The following is an 18,071-nucleotide window of genomic DNA, read 5'->3' on the forward strand; positions in this document are numbered from 1 at the left end:
ATACTTTGTCATCTAAAGTATAAGTATGTTTATTTTACACATTTATTTTTTAATCCATTGTCAAATGATTTCAAATTTCTTAAATATTTAATATAAATATAAATATTTAAATTATATCGGCTTTATATCGGTTATCGACCCCCTGCTTTCCAAGATATCGGCATCGGCTGTCAAAAAAAAAAAACAATATCGGTCGACCACTAATTCAAAGCATAAGATAACATGACTTATCTGTGAAAAAAAAGTGCATAATGTTTAAAATAATGTTTATAAACCAATTATAACATTAATTTTACATGGCTTTCTAAACATACGGCTCTTTTGTGCGACGGTGATAGATGTCCCTCTAAAAAATGCGCAAAATATGAGTTCTATGTGAACGGCTTAGTTTCAGTTTTGACGTAAACAAGATCTTCTCCGCATTAATGTTCTCTTTTCCTGCAATATTTGTAATTAACAACGCAGCAGCGCCGCATCTAGTGGCTTCAACTGGATAGGCTAACAAAAACATTAAAATGCAACGACACTTACATCGTCATCACATCTCGTGCGCCACTGATAAGGCAGCCTCCTTAACGCACACCTAAAATTCAAATGCAAGGTTTTTGCATTCGAATGTGGAATTTTATTTTAAATTCGACGAATATTCGAAATTCACTTTTTTTTTGACAGCCCTAGTGAAAACAGTGATGTGAAACTTCAATGTTTGAAAACGCTAGTGTGGATGGAGAGCGTTTTAAAATGAAAATGCTGTTTTCAAAAGTTTAATGTAGACACAGCCTGAATAGGGCAAAAAATGTAACTTTCCCCAGTTAATTAATCACAGCTCAACTGTTTTGTATTACAAGTTTTTTTGAAAAGTTGTGTTTAATTATGGAAATGAGGCATTATCTAATTAAATATGCACTCACTTGCATACACTTACAGAACAAAAATCTGAACACATGAATCTGAGTTTTAAAGTGTCCCTATTATGCCATTTTTAAGGTTTCTAATATTGTTTTGGGAGTCTCCTACAATCGGTTTACATGCATTCAAGATCAAAATACACTTTTGTTTTCTCAAAATATGCATTGGATATCATCTAATTTTCCAAAGATTTTCAAACGATTCGTTCAAAGCAGTTCTAAGATTCAGTCTCTCTAAACCCCTCCTTTCTGTGAGCCTACTCTGCTCTGATTGGTCAGTAGGGCTGGGACGATATGCTAATCTGCCGATTCAATACTATCCCGATACTTGTGTGCCGATTCAATATATATTGCGATAATTGAGTATTGCAATTATATAACTATTGCGATTCGATATAACAATTTATTATGATTTTTGCTTGCTTATAAAAAACTTGACAATGGAAAATACTTGTTCATACCCTCAAAGAAACTGTATATGATGAGTCATATTAACAAAAACAATGCGTCACATCTTTCTGAACTTTTATTTCAGGAGCATACACATACACAGTGTATATTTTAAAGTACCTTGAACCATGAAACTTTCAAGTACCAAAACCCTGAACTTGCACATGAATATAAGTCAAATGTTCAACAAAATGAGTAGTAAAATACTTTCTGAAATCAAAAAGTGCTGTTACTTTGCATACCGTTTAGTCATGTTTTCCCGGCAGTGTGTAAAATCCAAAGTGTTTCCACACTTGGCATTCAAAACGTGAAGGTGCAGAAAGGATTCTCGAAGAGGTTTGATCCTCTGCCTCCACTACAGTTTTGCTTTCTCGTGCCAGTGTTCTGACGTGAAACGTATTTGACGTCATCTAATACAGCAGCGCTGCACACGCAGTCCGATCATTGTATGACATCAAAGCACCACGAGAGCTACAGGGACATGTGCGATGTTTAGTATACTGATCGTTATTCCGTATGGACCAGGTACCAGGGTTCGAAACGCAGGTGATTCTTGGATTAATTGCAAAGTTTAACCATCATACAATGAAGCTTCATCATTTGCATGTGTTGTCCTGTCGGTTTAAACATTCAAGCGATTTTAAACCATTAGAGCGCGAGAAGGCGCGAAATAGAGCTCAATTATGAACACACGCGCTGTTTTCTTTGCTCACACACAGACACCGCGTCTAGACACCGGAAGCAACAGCTGTCGTGTCACGCCACGCCGTAACAGCTAAAGTCTGTCTACACTGGACACGACAAAGTGAGCTTTGCAAATCATTTGAACTTTGTGTCAATTCGTCATAAATAGAACGAGGCATCAGTTTACTGACGGGGATTTATCATGTCGCGCCGCGCCGCATCCAGTGACTGCTGATCAATTAAAATACTTCAATAACGTACACACATAAATACGGTTAAAACTCTAAGCACAATAACGACATGACATTCACAAAGGAGTCTGGAGTGAAATGATCTGCGCAGACATAAACGTATTTAGGTAGATTTTGAGGCGCATTACCTTTACCAAAATGAAAGTAATTCACTGCGTCCTCAGTGGCTCAGATGTTGGGAGAAAATGAAGACTCTTATGTTCAGTCTTACATCCAAACAGAACACCTGGATTGCTCATGAGACATTGTTGACGTTACTGCTGCTCGAGCGTGGAGAAAATGGAGGGCAGCTTACAACCGTGGATGGCGGAAACTACAGCAATGCAGGGCTGTCAATCAACCCCCGTGGCCCGCCCCTATGCAATGTGATGTCACATTGCATAGAGAATCAAAACGGCTTGCCAAGTGAGACTGATTTGGTTTACAGGGGATTACAAAATGAGGAGTGGGTGGATTTTTATCATTGTAGGGTGGTTGTGTTCACCCACTGCCAACACACATTTATGTCCAAACACCATTTAAAAGTGGATTTTGCATAATAGGTGCCCTTTAATCCTACCCAATACCTAAACTTAACAACTACCTTACTAACTATTAATACGCAGCAAATTAGGAGTTTACTGAGGCAAAATTCGTAGTTAAGAGTTAGTTAATAGTAAGAATTGGTCCCCAAACTAACGTGTGACCAATGTACTTACATTTTACATTTAGTCATTTAGCAGACCCTTTTATCCAAAGCGACTTACAAATGATATAATAATACAAATGTACTTGACCCCACGTGCAGCTACACACTGCGACATGCGCCAAAGACCACTCTAACAAACAAAATATTTTATAACAGGCCAGACAACAATAAAGTTTGTGCTGCCCGCAGCCAGCTGAGACAACAGCTGATTATATGGGCCGTTGCCCTGGCGTATTCTGCTGACATCCAGGCTAAGTGCTGCGAGCAGTCTGAGTGTGTGTCTGCGTATATGTGTGTCTGTAAGCAAAGGCAGACTCCAACATGTTTTAAAACCCAGGGAGGCAGAAAAGCCAGCCGGATTAGCTCACTAAAGGGAACAGCATGTACTTTATAGCCTCTCAGTTAAAAGGCAGGGTGGGCATCTTCAAACACCGCTAGTGATACTAATCAAACAAACTCCACTCCACTCAAGTCAACTGCTCATCTACTATCTCTTATCATAAAAAATATAATAACTGAATAAACTGAGCAATTCCAAAAGGGCACCTCTCTGCACCATTGGTGATCGGGTTTTTAATATGGTAACATGTACAATAAGCATCCATTTGTTAACATTAGTTAATTTACATAAACAACACTCTACGCACACCTTGGCAATAGAATTGCCATTGGCTAGTAATTTTTTCTTGTCGCCAGACTAATATTGCAATGTCACTTCTGTGTTTTCTACACACACACACACACACGTACGTTCTTTCTGGTCCTTGAATCTCATTGGCTGAGAGCCTTTTCCAGTGGTGCGTTATTCTAGTGATAACAGAACTCCAACCGTTTCCCCATTTGTGTCACTCCGCTTGCAGTATTTCTCACAGCGAGTGTCATGGCAGACGCCCAAATCCACAATCATTTTATAAATACTACTGTTGTTGCGTCACGGACTGTAGTTTTAAAAGTTTTTTTTTTAAGCGAGAATGTACTTGTTTGGACTTCAAATATGCGGTTTGTTAATAAAGATAATGTCTATTTGAAAATTTGCTTCAACATTTTCAGAGATGTGACCCTTCAGAATCAGGACATCAGCGGTCGTTCAGCGCTCATGAAACCGCCAAGAGCAACCTCACCTCAGCCACATCTTCTGGAATTTGCCGCTGGCTCTGATGTCTCTATAGTGATTAAACATGAGAAATTATTCATTTTGGGTAAATCTAATCGGCAGTCTTTGGCTTTGTACTTTTGACTGAATTGCCTAGCAACTTTTATGATGACTGTTGTTGTTGTTTATTAAATATTATTATTCAATAAATAATATTTTATATAAATAATAGTAGTATTTAATAATAGTATTTAGACAAAACAGTGTGTGTGTGTTCGTGATGGTGATTACTTTCATTGTTCCGCCATCAATGGCGACAAGAGACTGAAAGAGACTGAAACAGGGTTGTAAACAAGGAAGTTATTTTTACTTTCAACTAGGGCTGTGACGGTCGCCGTGACAACCGCGTCACGTCTACTGCCACCAGCGGTAGTGCACGTGACGTCACGCACTCTATAACAAGCATAATACTAAGTTTTGTATACAAGTTTAATAACAGTAATAACAGTAGCGGAACAGTGAACCGTGTCTACAACGGACGCGACATCGCCGCGTCGCAACAGGTTGAGTCTGTCTAGTGTCTACACAGAACATTTGAACTCTGTGTCAGTACCTCATAAATAGAACGAGGCAGTTTACTGTCGGGGATTTGTCATGTCGTGTCGTGCCGCATCCAGTGTAGCATCACTGATTATAATGAGTTTTAAAGTATTTTGTCGCGCCGCGCAGCTCGCGTCCTGTAGACAGGGTGCATTTCACTTTCTTGGCTACTTTCTTGTTTAACTGTATTATTTCTTTGATATTTATTTTAGTGTTTTGCAGGCTGCGTATTCACTGACTGAAGTGCTAAAATAAACACGAGCTGATGAGTTAAATCGGGTGGGTTAGATGAGTGAGACAGTGCTAGGCTGCTCCAGGACAGTTTTGAAAACCATTTCAGAGACATGTTCTTAAATGTGACTCATATAAAATATATTACATGCATGCACAGTTTTAAGGCAGCTTTAATCGCCTTTTTGGTAACTTCATGACTTAACTGACCACGGCATTGCATGCACGTAGTTTATTTCGCGCTTTGATATGAAAGGATACAGGCTACAGCGCGCCGGTGCCTTTGTGCGTGCAATTGAAGAGCACGCGCTTAGAGCACAGTACCGTTTCCGCGCTCGCTTGACTCACGCCTGGGGCTCCCGTTCTCAGTCGTTCTGCAACTGAATAAATGCACTTCTTGTCAAGAGAAAAAGTGACAGAAGCAGCAGTTGTGAGTGGGGTGGCCAACCCCAATATATATATATCATTAATTGCGTTAAATATTTTTAATGTGTTAAACTGAAAAAAATAATCGCCTGCGTTAACGCGCTAATTTTGACACCACTAATTATTATACATAATATTACATTATAATAATATATTTAATAATACATAATATTATAATAATAGTTTTAAGAAATGTAACACATTTTTGATAATTAATTCGTGTTTTATCATACTGCATTTGCACCATTTTTTAAAGCAATAACATTACCACCGCGGTGGTAAAAATCTGCCACCGTCACAGCCCTACTTTCAACAACACCTAAGACGGAGCCAACAAATGCATTGAGCAGCACTGTCATCGGAAATCACCCTCAACAGATGAAAGGATAGTAGAGCTGCAACAACTAATCGATAAAATCTTAAACTATATTCACTATATACAGTGTTTAATAAATTTATTAAAACAAATGTAAGGTTTTTAACAAATTATGTAAGGTTTGTGCCACTGCTGCTCTAAACTAACAGTATTGGTGATTACCAAAATCATTTTTTAGCTTTCTGTATTGGTTAGTCCTCCAATTTGTGTAAGCTCTTTAGTAATAGTAGGCTATTTCTAATGCTATAATATAATTATTGCTGTTATCTATGAAAAAAAGGCAGAAAAAAAATAGTCAAGCACTTTATAGTGTTTTTTTTCAGATACCATTTACAGTCAAAAAAGTATATAAAGGCATAGGAGGCCATTTATGTTATTATGTTAATTAGGGATGTGCCCGAATCCGAATACCGTATTCGGAAAGGTAATGACATGTACTACAGCACCCCTAAAGGGAATAAATACGAGATATACGAGAAAAATATATTTCAATGCTTTCTCTCACAATTATATCGTTGGGTAATTATCCTGTATATAAATTGCGGGCATCAGGGAGCCGTTATTAATACGCAGGACATTGAAATCACTTATGAATGCGCGTTTGCTTTTTACTTTCACTTTCAAGATTCGCAATCACACGTAGCGGCACTACTTACCACACATTAACACAATAACATTTTTAGATTTAAACCATTTTTGACAGATTTCTAAAATCTGTGTTTTCTCTTTATTATGACAGGTGGTATAATAATTTGTTGTTTTCATAGCATTCAGTTGGCACGTTTATTTGATGGACATTGCGTGGGCAGAATGTGGGATATTGTTTTTTGTCTATAAAATTTTAAAAAGAAAAGAAAATTGGGCTTGTGTGTGTGAGCAATATCACACATACATGAATAATTCCAACATCAGAAAGCATAACAACGACACTTTTAACATCAGTCAATCCAGCATTTTTTTATAAGAGAACTTTAGTAATTAAAAGTATAACATGGTAGTCATCATGTGTGAATAAAAATGTAGGACTCCATATTTTAATGGATTCTGTCCACAGAATCAGATTCATTTATACATTTGCATGTATCTGTGATGAATTAAGTACGCCCGTAAGTGGGAAAAATGGGAAAATTCTGTGTTGTGTTTTAATTTTTCTGCATTCTTTGTTTTAAGATTAAATACAAACGTATTATCAAAAACAGCGGTAATCAAATGAATGCATAAAACTTCAACAACTTAATTTTGTTATTATTTAATCAAATTGAACAATTTAAAGGAACAGTTCACCCAAAAATTTTGAAATTTTTTTTTTTTGAAAAAGTGAAAAAGAAAACTTGTCATCATCTACTCACCAACATGTAATTCCAAACCTGTATAAGTTTCTTGATTATGCTGAACACAAAAGAAGATATTTTGAAGAGTTTCCATAGGGAAAGAAATACTAGAAGTCAATGGGGACCATCAATTGTTTGATTACCAGCATTCTTCAAAATATTCTTTTATGTTCAACATAAGAAAGAAACTCATACAGGTTTGGAACAACATGAGGGTGAGTAAATGATGACAAAAATTTCATTTTTGGGTGAACTTTTCCCTTAACAGTTCTTTTTGGTTTTGCCTGCACAACAGAGGTTTACTTTTTAAATTCAAACACGGACAAAAAATTTGACATTGTGTGATTTCGTAAAATTATGTTTCAATAACTTGTATTAATATTACTTTCTTTGTATTATTATTACATTCTACTGTACAACAGTAATATATTTCTGTCAACTTTTCTTCAAAATTTGCAAAATTCTGTGGCATTCAACATTAAACACTAAATTTGATTTTCATGACTGGATTTCCGCAGTCGTAGCACCCTATATCTTTTTAGACAGAAAAGATCTGAGGACATTTCAAACGCACAGAAATACACAAAGCTAATTTTCTTTTGTCAGCCAGCTGCCCCAGGAATCAGCACAGCTTTAGCAACTCTGTCACAAGCTCTCATGGGAAACAGGCTGGGGGGGAAAAAAGCCTTATCTGGGACTGATCAGAATGCAGGAAACAGAACGATCTAGAAACCAAAGACACGCTGAGAACGACAGCTCAGGTTTCAGAAAACAGAAACTCGAGAAATGAACAGAGAATAAACTGTATAACAGCACTTTTGTGTACGTTACTTACACAACAGTGAAATGCATCACATTATTTACGTAACACTCAAGTTAAAGCGCCTCGAGGTAAGTCAGCCTTGCGCTACAAAAAAAAGAGAGAAACTGTGAAGAATCTGACATGTCTGGCTGGATTAGATGAATGAGAGAAGCCTGTCGTGAAGCGATTTGCAATGCTCCTCAGCACGTGCAGGACGTCCCCCTCCCTTCCCGTCCTCACCACTCTCCATGTCCCTCTAACGCGCTCACGTTGCACAAACATACAGCTTGCCTGAGCGCTGAGGGGGGCATCGGCCTATCAGAAGGCAAGGCTGCTGGACGCATCACCGGAACCCAGGATCGCAATTGGCTGTCGTGCCAAATAAGGCGGGACTAGATTATGTAAACAGATCCAGCTTCTAAATACAAGCTGAGCAGCCAATCACAAGCACTGCCTGCACACACGGCATCACTAGTGATGAACTGAGTGGCTGAGAGATACAGAGAAAGAGAGAAAGGTAGTGTGATGGAAAAAGACAAAGAAAATTGTGGGCAGCACAGGACCCTCTCTTAACATGCCGACAAAATGCTGACGGCAGGAGTGCGACGGACAATACAAATGACACGACTACCTTTATGAACACAAACAACAGCTGCAGCATTTTAATGTTAATGAACTAGTTCACCCAGAAATTAAAATCCTGTCATCATTTACTCACCTTCATGTTGTTCCAAACCTGTATGACCTGTATGCTTATCTCAAGTTTTTTTTTTTTTGCCTATACAATGAAAGTCAGTGTAGTCCAGTGTTGTTTTGGACCTCTCTGACTTCCATTGTATGGACGAAAACGGCTTAATCTTCTTTTGTGTTGCACATAAGACAAAAACAGTCATACAGGTTTGGATTGATTAAATGATGACTTAATTTTCATTTTCCATCGAGCACACGAACTGCACACACTTTGGGAAAACATCACTCAATGGGGCATGCGGTATATTTAGGACGTACTCAAAATGGCTTTAGTGTATATATAGAGAGGAAAATATATTGGGATGGGAATTGTAAGGATTTAACAATTTGGATTTATAGCTAACAATCTCAGTTCTTTAATGGTCGCATTAATGATTCCTTTAAAGGGTTAGTTCACCCAAAAATGAAAATTCTGTCATTAATTACTCCCCCTCATGTCGTTCCAAACCCGTAAGACCTTCGTTCATCTTCGGAACACAATTTAAGATATTTTTGATGAAATCTGAGAGCTCTCTAACCCTCTGTAGACAGCAATGATATTACCACGATCAACGCACAGAAACGTAGCAAGGACATCGGTAAAATAGTCCATGTGACATCAGGGATTCAACCGTAATTTTACAAAGCTTTTATACTTTTTGTGCGCAAAGAAAACAATAATAACAATTTATTTAGCAGTTCTTCTCCCCGAGTTACCGTCTTCCGCCATTTTGGAGAGTACCCCAGAACATAATCAGCGTTGTTTACGTTCAGCATGCGCGCGCTTTCCCTGAACGTAATCAGCGTTGTTTACGTTAGTAGACAGTGCGCGCATGCTGAACATAAACAACACTGATTACGTTAATTACATTCTGAGGTACTCTCCAAAATGGCGGAAGACGGTAACTCAGGGAGAAGAACTCTGAATAAATTATGTTATTACGGTTTTCTTTGCGCACAAAAAGTATTCTCGTAGCTTCGTAAAATTACGGTTGAACCCCTGATGGCACATGGACTATTTTACCGATGTCCTTGCTACGTTTCTGTGCGTTGATCGTGGTAATATCATTGCTGTCTACAGAGGGTCAGAGAGCGCTCAGATTTCATCAAAAATATCTTAATTTGTGTTCCGAAGATGAACGAAGGTCTTACGGGTTTGGAACGACATGAGGGGGAGTAATTAATGACAGAATTTTCATTTTTGGGAGAACTATCCCTTTAATACCTCTCAATAAGGCAAAGAGCAGTACATGTAATAATGAGTTTTGTCCACATCCACAAAAAAATAATGCTGAGGTTCATGAAGCAATAATAAAAACGTCATTAAAACCATTCAGTTGCAGCATTTTTGTAAATAGAATGATTTATAAAAAAAAGGCCCATTCACACCAATAATGATAACTATAACAATAACTATATAAGCGTCCACACCAATGTATGATAAAGCTCTGTTTATTATAAGCACGGTGCAGTTTTGTTGTCTGCTGCTTTAAATGCCAATCAGAAATGGATTCTGATTGGCTGTCAATGTTTTTCTTGTTCATCATCTGGAAAAAACGTTCTGAAAGGGATTTCAATGATATTGTTCTTCTTCAGCTGTGGTGTGAACTTGCCTATTCTCACAGAATTAGAACGATTATTACAACTTTATCTTTACCATCCTTGGCTTGAATAAGAAATGATTCCCATTTATAAGAGTTTAAGAGTTGAGTATTTGTATGGTGTTTTGTAGTATGAGTGGATGCTGAACAAGAAGTAGAACTCAAACATTTGATGTCTAATCACAAATCTGAAAACACTAAGAAATGACATGCCACGATAATGATGGACTAACCTGCAATTTAGACAACTCGTAATGGTCCGCTTCAGGTCCGGGGAGGGTCTCTCTGGACGGTACGGCCCTGTACGCAGAACCAGATGCCACTGTTAGTGGGCGGGGCTTATCGCGCGACTGAAAGCGACGCGCAGCCTCTGCAGTCAAACACTAGTATTGCAGTATGGTAATAAGCGCGAGGCTCTGGAGTGGAATTTTACAATTCCACAAAGTACAGTGCGATGATGATTCTGCAAAATATGCGGATATTATTCCTCGCGTTTCACTGTTTCATCGGAAACTACACCGGACGCATACTAACCCGCTCAGAGCGCAATTATGTAGAAACAAAAATATATCCATGCATTTCCTCCCTACATTCAGCCATAAATTATTCAAAATATCAGTATATATTAAATAAGTTTATTATCCATATAATTATACATTAGCTGCAAGTTATTTCAACAAAACGTTACATTATAAATGAACTCAAATCATTGTAGATTCAAGGTCCGGGGAGGGTCTCTCTGGACGGTACGGCCCTGTACGCAGAACCAGATGCCAGACAGTCCTTTCCCAAATCATGTCCTTTCATCTTCTTTTACCAACATAGGAGCGCCTTTGTTGCTTCTTCTCTGAGCTTGATCTTGTCAAAGTCTCCAAATCTGAACTGATGAGAGAAGAGACGGGTTAACATGAATGGAAATGTTACTCTTATTTAGTCAGTATCGACTGAGCACATTATATGCGCAAATCCCATTTTATCCCATTTAAGCCTACCTTTGAAGTCGGACAAGATGGTATTGTTGTAGACAAATAATGGACATATGGACTGCATGGACAAACTTACAATTTTTAGTAGGCACTTTCAGTTGTCTCAAAACCTAGTGAGCTGCCTACCTAAATAGCATTTATGGCCATCATTTGGCCAGACTACATACATTCTTGATGAATTTTACAAAATCAAATGAAAAGGACCATAAAGATATAATATTTTCATGACAACTAACCAAATTTTCACCCCAAATTATCATGACTGTAATGCATCTAAACATTTTGCAATTCCCATTAGCCATTTTTACAGTGTTGAGGTAAATAAATACATTAAAATAATATAATTAATGTAATTTACATAAGCATCGATGAACGGCAATACAACAAATACTATACTTATGTATAAATACTTACAATACATATTTATTATTCTGAATTTTCTCCTAAAATTATCATTCTTAGCCGTTTTTACTGCACTAGAGAAAATAAATATATTATAGTAAGACTTATAGTATTTATTTACATATTTATACTTACTTTTAGTAATGAGAATGAGCTTTTATTGCATTACGGTAATGAAAGTGAGGGGAAAATGTGCTCAACTGTATGTAATAATGCAAAACATCTCAGTGGTCTTTCAGTTACTTACTTACTTCAGTTACTTTAGGCAAAATACAGTTTATTATTTCTTTCTTTTATGCGGTATGCCCGAACATGTTCTTTTCATGGTTCACGTGATTCACGCGCCTGCATTGACCAAAAAATGTTGCTACTAATAGTGTACTATTGATGTTGACTATGCTCACTAGCTTTTGACACACGGCCAGTATTTTGACATTACCGGACAGATATGATGCTGTCGTAAATGAACATACACATTAATATATTGATCTGTATAGCGAGAGTGCGGCATTTATCTGGCGAATACACTATTACACTTTGACTAATAGCTACAATCTCGGAAGACACAATAAAAACACAAATTATATCTACATTAGATGACACTGGATAGCACTGGTTAAAGCTTGAAGTCTTTCTCGTGTTTATTTGAGTGTGATAGGCCCCACATCTCCTCTAACCAGAAGAGAACAACCAGTTCCCAAAAAGAAGATTGAAAACAACACACCACACGGGTTTCATTCAGGGACATCTAACGTTACAGGCTTTTTTAGATTAAACAAACCACGGGGAGATATACACTTAACATTACCCAAACTGATCTGTGTTTTATTATGGCAAAGAGCACATCTTATATAATCACATTTTTATTGTAATAATGCCATTGATGGTTTTTTTTGGGATAATAATTTCCCACTTAATTCTGTGGCATATATGTATCCAGATCTGGACTATAATTAAACATCACGCATCAAAAATAATACGAGCTGCACAAATGCGTTTCAATCCCGTCTAAACAAGAGCATATCATCAGACTTGTAACGTTACTGAGACAATAGATGTCACCTACATCAGGATATAACGCACCGAGAAAGACGATGTCCATCGCAGTAACGTTAGCGCTTATTCACATGAAAGATGCGTTTTGGTTGTTTGCTTAATCTTCTTAAAAGTCAATGTAATAATTTACCATGACATGTCAAATGATGCTAAAATCAGAAACCGTTTAAAACATTTTTAAATGATGGTGTCAGAATTACAAATGTGTAGCATGCAAATTATACTGCAATAAATCTTATTTTACATATCAAACAAAAGATTAAAAAAACGTCCACTGCAGCAGATACCTGTTCGTCTAGTTGGTCTGCGGATCTTCTACAGCGGATGGAGCAAAACAACTTCGTTTTAAACAAGCTATTTGAAGGACTCAGATGGACGCCGTTATGGGAAATGTAGTGTAAAGAGCGTTCGCTACAAGTTCACATCGTTTAAAGTGCCCATTTTAGTGGAACTACGTTTCCCACAATTCACTTCCCGGTGAATGCGTCAGAGTTCTGTTAGTGGGCGGGGCTTATCGCGCGACTGAAGGCGACGCGCAGCCTCTGCAGTCAAACACTAGTATTGCAGTGTGGTAATAAGCGCGAGGCTCTGGAGTGGAATTTTACAATTCCACAAAGTACAGTGCGATGATGATTCTGCAAAATTCTGTGGATATTATTCCTCGCGTTTCACTGTTTCATCGGAAACTACACCGGACGCATACTAACCCGCTCAGAGCGCAATTATGTAGAAACACAAAAATATATCCATGCATTTCCTCTCTACATTCAGCCATAAATTATTCAAAATCAGTATATATTAAATAAGTTTATTATCCATATAATTATACATTAGCTGCAAGTTATTTCAACAAAACGTTACATTATAAATGAACTCAAATCATTGTAGATTCATTACGTAAAGCGAATGTGCGTGTCTATCTAGTAATATATATATATATATATACACACACACACACTTTAAACAAATCAATCTAATACCTGCTACTAATCTATTACATATACATACACAACAGGCAAGTAGCTGGAATTACAATAACTTCCTATCTCATTGTATAAGTGTTACAAGACATATTTTACTAATGTCACTTACCAGCTTCACTTTAAAAAACTATTTTATTTTCAAGATATAAATATTAACGTTAGAAACATGCCACGTTTGTCTGGCCAACATCACGGGACACCTTTTTTTTAAAAATATTTATATATTTATTATGTGGATAACTGACAGTGTCACTAGACTCATCTTATGCACTGTACACTCAATGTATAAAACTCACTTACACTCTAGTTTGACTACGCTAATTAATTTAGTCAAATGAAGGCAGTTAAATGTCACTGCATGGGGTTTCTTACAAGCTCAGCAGTTGCTATTACTTACCATAAAGTCAAATGTCCTTTCTCTGTATCCTGGATCTACATTAAACCCAGACAAAATGTTCTGGTAAGTGCTCCAGTGTTGAGTAAGGAAGTGTTAATGATGAAACCTGTAATTTCCCTTAATTGTGCTCTTTTCAGTTCTTCTACAGATGGTTCAACTGGAGCATCAGTTCCTCTGCTAATCTGGCTCGATACAAACACTACAATTCTCAGACATCGCTCTACTGGAAAAAAAAAAAAAAAAACTGGGCAGAAAATTGCAAAAGCTAGCAAGATTTCAAAGTGGATGCAAAAACTATGCTTTGCATACTGAAGGAAGATCAGACAGGCAACTTTTTGGACCAATTTTTTATTGTCTGTACACAAAAGCAGGTTACACACGAGATGGGTACAGCATCTGAAAAACAAAAGCAAAAAATTTGTTAATTGTTGAATACTTGCAAGCTTTTTTTTGGAAATGAAGCATTTCATATAGTTTGCCACAAACATACTGACAGTCAACATGGCATTCAAATTAATAAATTTACAGCATCAACAACTGTACATCCCCCCCTTTTTAAACTTGAAGCAGATTGTAAAGTACAAGGGAATGCATTTGTGCCCAAACATCCTACATCAGGGCTGTCCAATCCTGCGCCTGGAGGGACACTGTCCTGCAGACTTTTCATTTAACACCTGAACCAGCCAATCAAGGTTTTACTAGGCACACAAGAAACTTCCAGGCAGGTGTGCTGTGGCAAGTTGGAGCTAAACTCTGCAGGACAGAGGCCCTCCAGAACCAAGTTTGGACACCCCTGGCATACATCAAATACGACAGGATCTTCCAAAAGCTCTTGTCAGGTGTGTTGCCACATGTGAGAGACCTACAAAACCCCACCGTGACCCTGAGGAAAGCAAAAGTACAAGACCAAGTTGCTCTAGTGACACGGTTCTTGCAATCAGTGAACTCAGAATTGTTTGTCCTCCTTTCTAGCGTAACTTTGGAGGAAATGCAGTTTCTGATACACATTTCACTGCAGGAATATCATCAATTAATACACCTTCAATGACAAAACTTCACAATAAAGCTCAAGAGACCACCACAATGTTAAATTACTTGCTAAAATGCCAACAGACAAACTTGATTAAAACTTACAAGGTAGCACTAAGAGCAACATCAGCAAGACCTTTGGCGAAATTGTTAAACCAGCACGAATAATTTTTTTTGTCACTGCCACATTACAAAAGCATGCATATACTGGACAAATGAAAACGGACAAAACACACTAGCAAACACAAAATATAACCAGCCTTACAAGTCTGTTAGACTAGCAAGTACGCATTTCAGGGACAAACATTGATATTTGAAAGAAACTTTAAGACCCTTACCACACGAATCCTGTGCCCGATAGCCTTCGCTGGAAGGTTGCTCTTGAACTTGGCACGAACCATTCCACTGTTTCCATGAGCCCGTGTGACTTTACCCCAGATGACGCGCGTCTTGTTGGGTTTACCGCCAGGTGTTGCGGTGTTCCTATAGACAACATACAAAACTCACTTTAAATAACAGTGCCAGCTATGGACAGAACCCAAACAAGACCATCGATAGAAATGACGAAACATGTCTCTGCATGCAAAATATGTTCCACAATTACATTCAAACTGTCTATTAATGTCAACACAGAAGCCATTCATAACCATTGAACCATCATTCATTGCCATGAAACATAACATTCAATGAGCTGAATGCCAATGATGGCCAAAAAATAAAAAACAGATTGATTATGAAGGTTCAACATATTAGATTAAAAAAAATGCATTTTGGAAAAATACCAAAGAAACTCAATGTGGTGCCATAACAGCAAAAACATGACAAACATATTACTGACAGCAGCGCAGACTCAAGTCTTTCCTCACACACGTCACTCGTCCCATAAAGACTTCACTGTGCATCACTTACTTTTTTGCCTTGTAGACGTAGGCACAACGCTTGCCCAGGTAGAAGTCGACCTCATCGCGGTTGTAGACTCCCTCCAGCTTGAGCAGAGCAGTGTGCTCACGCTGGTTCCTCAGGCCACGCTTGTAGCCAGCAAAGATGGCCTTGCTCCACAACCTAAAAGAGACACAATGTAAAAACGATTTATTTATCTTCAGCTATATGCATGAGCCAAGCAACATTTAACCCCGTAAAGTCTGACACATAATAGTCAAACACCTTTTTTATATATATATATATATATATATATATAAAAGAAAAACGTTCAATTCTTGTTTGTTTTAATCATATTTGATACATCAGCATTTGTGGCTCATAAAGAAAGATACAGTGAGAATATCAAGCTCAAGCTGAAGAATGAGGGGGGAAATACAACTTTATCTAGAGGCACAAACGAATCAAAAATTTGATATTTCTATGACCAAAAAGTAAGATGAAATTGTAATATCTTATATATAGCAAAAGATTTTTTACAATCACACTAAAAAGCCTTTAATTGCTAAAATGTATAAACTATCAGTTAGATGACAATGTTTGTACAACTGCTTTTTCAGTAAAGTATTGTAGTGTTAAATGGCTTTATAATATGAAATGCATTCCTGTTATCACACTGAACTACACATCAATTCAGATTATATTTGTGACAGCTTTTATGTCTTACCTTCCTGGCATGATGATGCTTTGACCAGGTCAAATAAACCTAATATGAGAAAAAAATACGAAAACCTTTAGTCTGAGGAGCAATAAATATACAGTCCCGTATTGTTTCTAGAACTATGTAACACATATACAATGGCTACATCTTCTCCACGGAGCTGCTGCGTGTTTATCTTCCTCAACGCTAGGCTGTTGTTCTTATACTAGGTTATACGTAGCTCATAGTTGTTACTACGTCTTCAAAACAAGCGTATGAGCAGAAACCAACAAAAATTATCAACTAAAATGTGTTTTGACAGCACTGCGGAGAAATGAGCTCCGGATAAGTTTAGCCTGAGGCAAACAAACATCCCACAATCCGTTCAAAATCTAAAGCATCTTATGCCGCACGAGGCACAACTCTGCGGATTATGGACTTCAGGTCTGTTTTTATTAATACTGGTAGAAATTGTGCTTTAGTTTACATCATATAAGGCTAAAAATGTCACATTTTAAAAGTCGAGCTCTAAAACGCTCACCTGACTCCGTCTCAAAAATAGAGGAAAAGGCCGCTCGCAAGGAACGCTGGGAAAATGTTAGCAGCGGTGTCTGAAAATGTGCCTGACTAAAATGAAAGCGTTTTTTCCCTTCCGCATTTAAATTATACAGGTGCATCTCTAAAAAATATTGAATATCGTGAAAAGTTCTCTTTTTTTTTGTAACTTATTTCAAAAAGTGAAACCTTCAGATTTTCTAGATTCATTAGGCTACATGTAACGTAAAACATTTCAAAAGTTTTTTGGTTTCAGTTTTGATGATTAGAGCTTACAGCTCATGAAAGTCAAAAATCCAGTAGCCTATCTCAAAATATTAGAATATTTCCTAAGATCAATTTAAAAAAAAAGGATTTTCAAAACAGAAAATCTCAAGTTCTTTAAAGTATGTTCATTTATGCACTCAATATTTGGTCGGGGGTCCTTTAGCACAATTCCAGCATCAGTGAGGTGTGGCGTGGAAGCAATCGATCTGTGGCACTGCTGAAGCACAGGTTTCTTTAAAGCAGCACTACAGGTGCATCTCAATAAATTAGAATGTCGTGGAAAAGTTCATTTATTTCAGTAATTCAACTCAAATTGTGAAACTCGTGTATTAAATAAATTCAATGCACACAGACTGAAGTAGTTTAAGTCTTTGGTTCTTTTAATTGTGATGATTTTGGCTCACTTTACATAGTGCTGATTTAACTAGATTTTTCGGAGGCAACAAGTTTGCAAGATTTTTTCAAGTAATGTTAACAAATTGAAATTTCACACTGTAGTTTCCATCAGCCCATTCAAATATGAACATGTTCAAAAAGTCCTTTAGAGAAATACCGGAGAGGGGTATTTTGAACACAGAAAAAGTTACATAGTGCTGCTTTAATAGCGGCCTTCAGCTCGTCTGTAATGTTGGATCAACTGTTTCTCA

At 37.4% G+C, this 18,071-nt stretch overlaps 2 protein-coding genes across 2 annotated transcripts in view; both read right to left on the minus strand.

Annotated features, from left to right (window-relative positions):
• The window catches only part of abcc5 (ATP-binding cassette, sub-family C (CFTR/MRP), member 5), a 50,450-nt gene extending 39,472 nt beyond the window's left edge, over positions 1 to 10,978 (minus strand). Inside the window, 2 exon segments of the mRNA XM_016575705.1 lie at positions 10,404 to 10,486; positions 10,941 to 10,978. Coding sequence (XP_016431191.1) covers positions 10,404 to 10,486; positions 10,941 to 10,977 — 120 coding nt within the window. The 5' untranslated portion in view covers position 10,978.
• A 3,348-nt stretch (positions 10,979 to 14,326) lies between these two features.
• LOC107758062 (60S ribosomal protein L35a) lies at positions 14,327 to 17,204 on the minus strand. The gene is made up of 5 exons (XM_016575704.1): positions 17,144 to 17,204; positions 16,630 to 16,668; positions 15,933 to 16,085; positions 15,362 to 15,506; positions 14,327 to 14,390 (listed from the first exon to the last, which is right to left on the minus strand). Exons 2-5 carry the CDS (start codon positions 16,638 to 16,640, stop codon positions 14,367 to 14,369), a joined length of 333 nt encoding a protein of 110 aa, XP_016431190.1. The 5' UTR covers positions 16,641 to 16,668; positions 17,144 to 17,204; the 3' UTR covers positions 14,327 to 14,366.
• Positions 17,205 to 18,071: the final 867 nt, after the last annotated feature.

The sequence above is a fragment of the Sinocyclocheilus rhinocerous genome, unplaced genomic scaffold, assembly GCF_001515625.1.
Source record: "Sinocyclocheilus rhinocerous isolate Xijiao unplaced genomic scaffold, SAMN03320098_v1.1 scaffold82, whole genome shotgun sequence".
NCBI lineage: Eukaryota > Metazoa > Chordata > Actinopteri > Cypriniformes > Cyprinidae > Sinocyclocheilus > Sinocyclocheilus rhinocerous.

What these genes read in the sequence shown, in the direction of transcription:
- LOC107758062 (XM_016575704.1), bottom strand. An exon ending in TACGTCTACAAGGCAAAAAA is followed by an intron (nt 15,507 to 15,932) that starts GTAAGTGATGCA and finishes TGTTGTCTATAG; the next exon opens with GAACACCGCAACACCTGGCG. An exon ending in TCGGGCACAGGATTCGTGTG is followed by an intron (nt 14,391 to 15,361) that starts GTAAGGGTCTTA and finishes TTTGTTTTTCAG; the next exon opens with ATGCTGTACCCATCTCGTGT.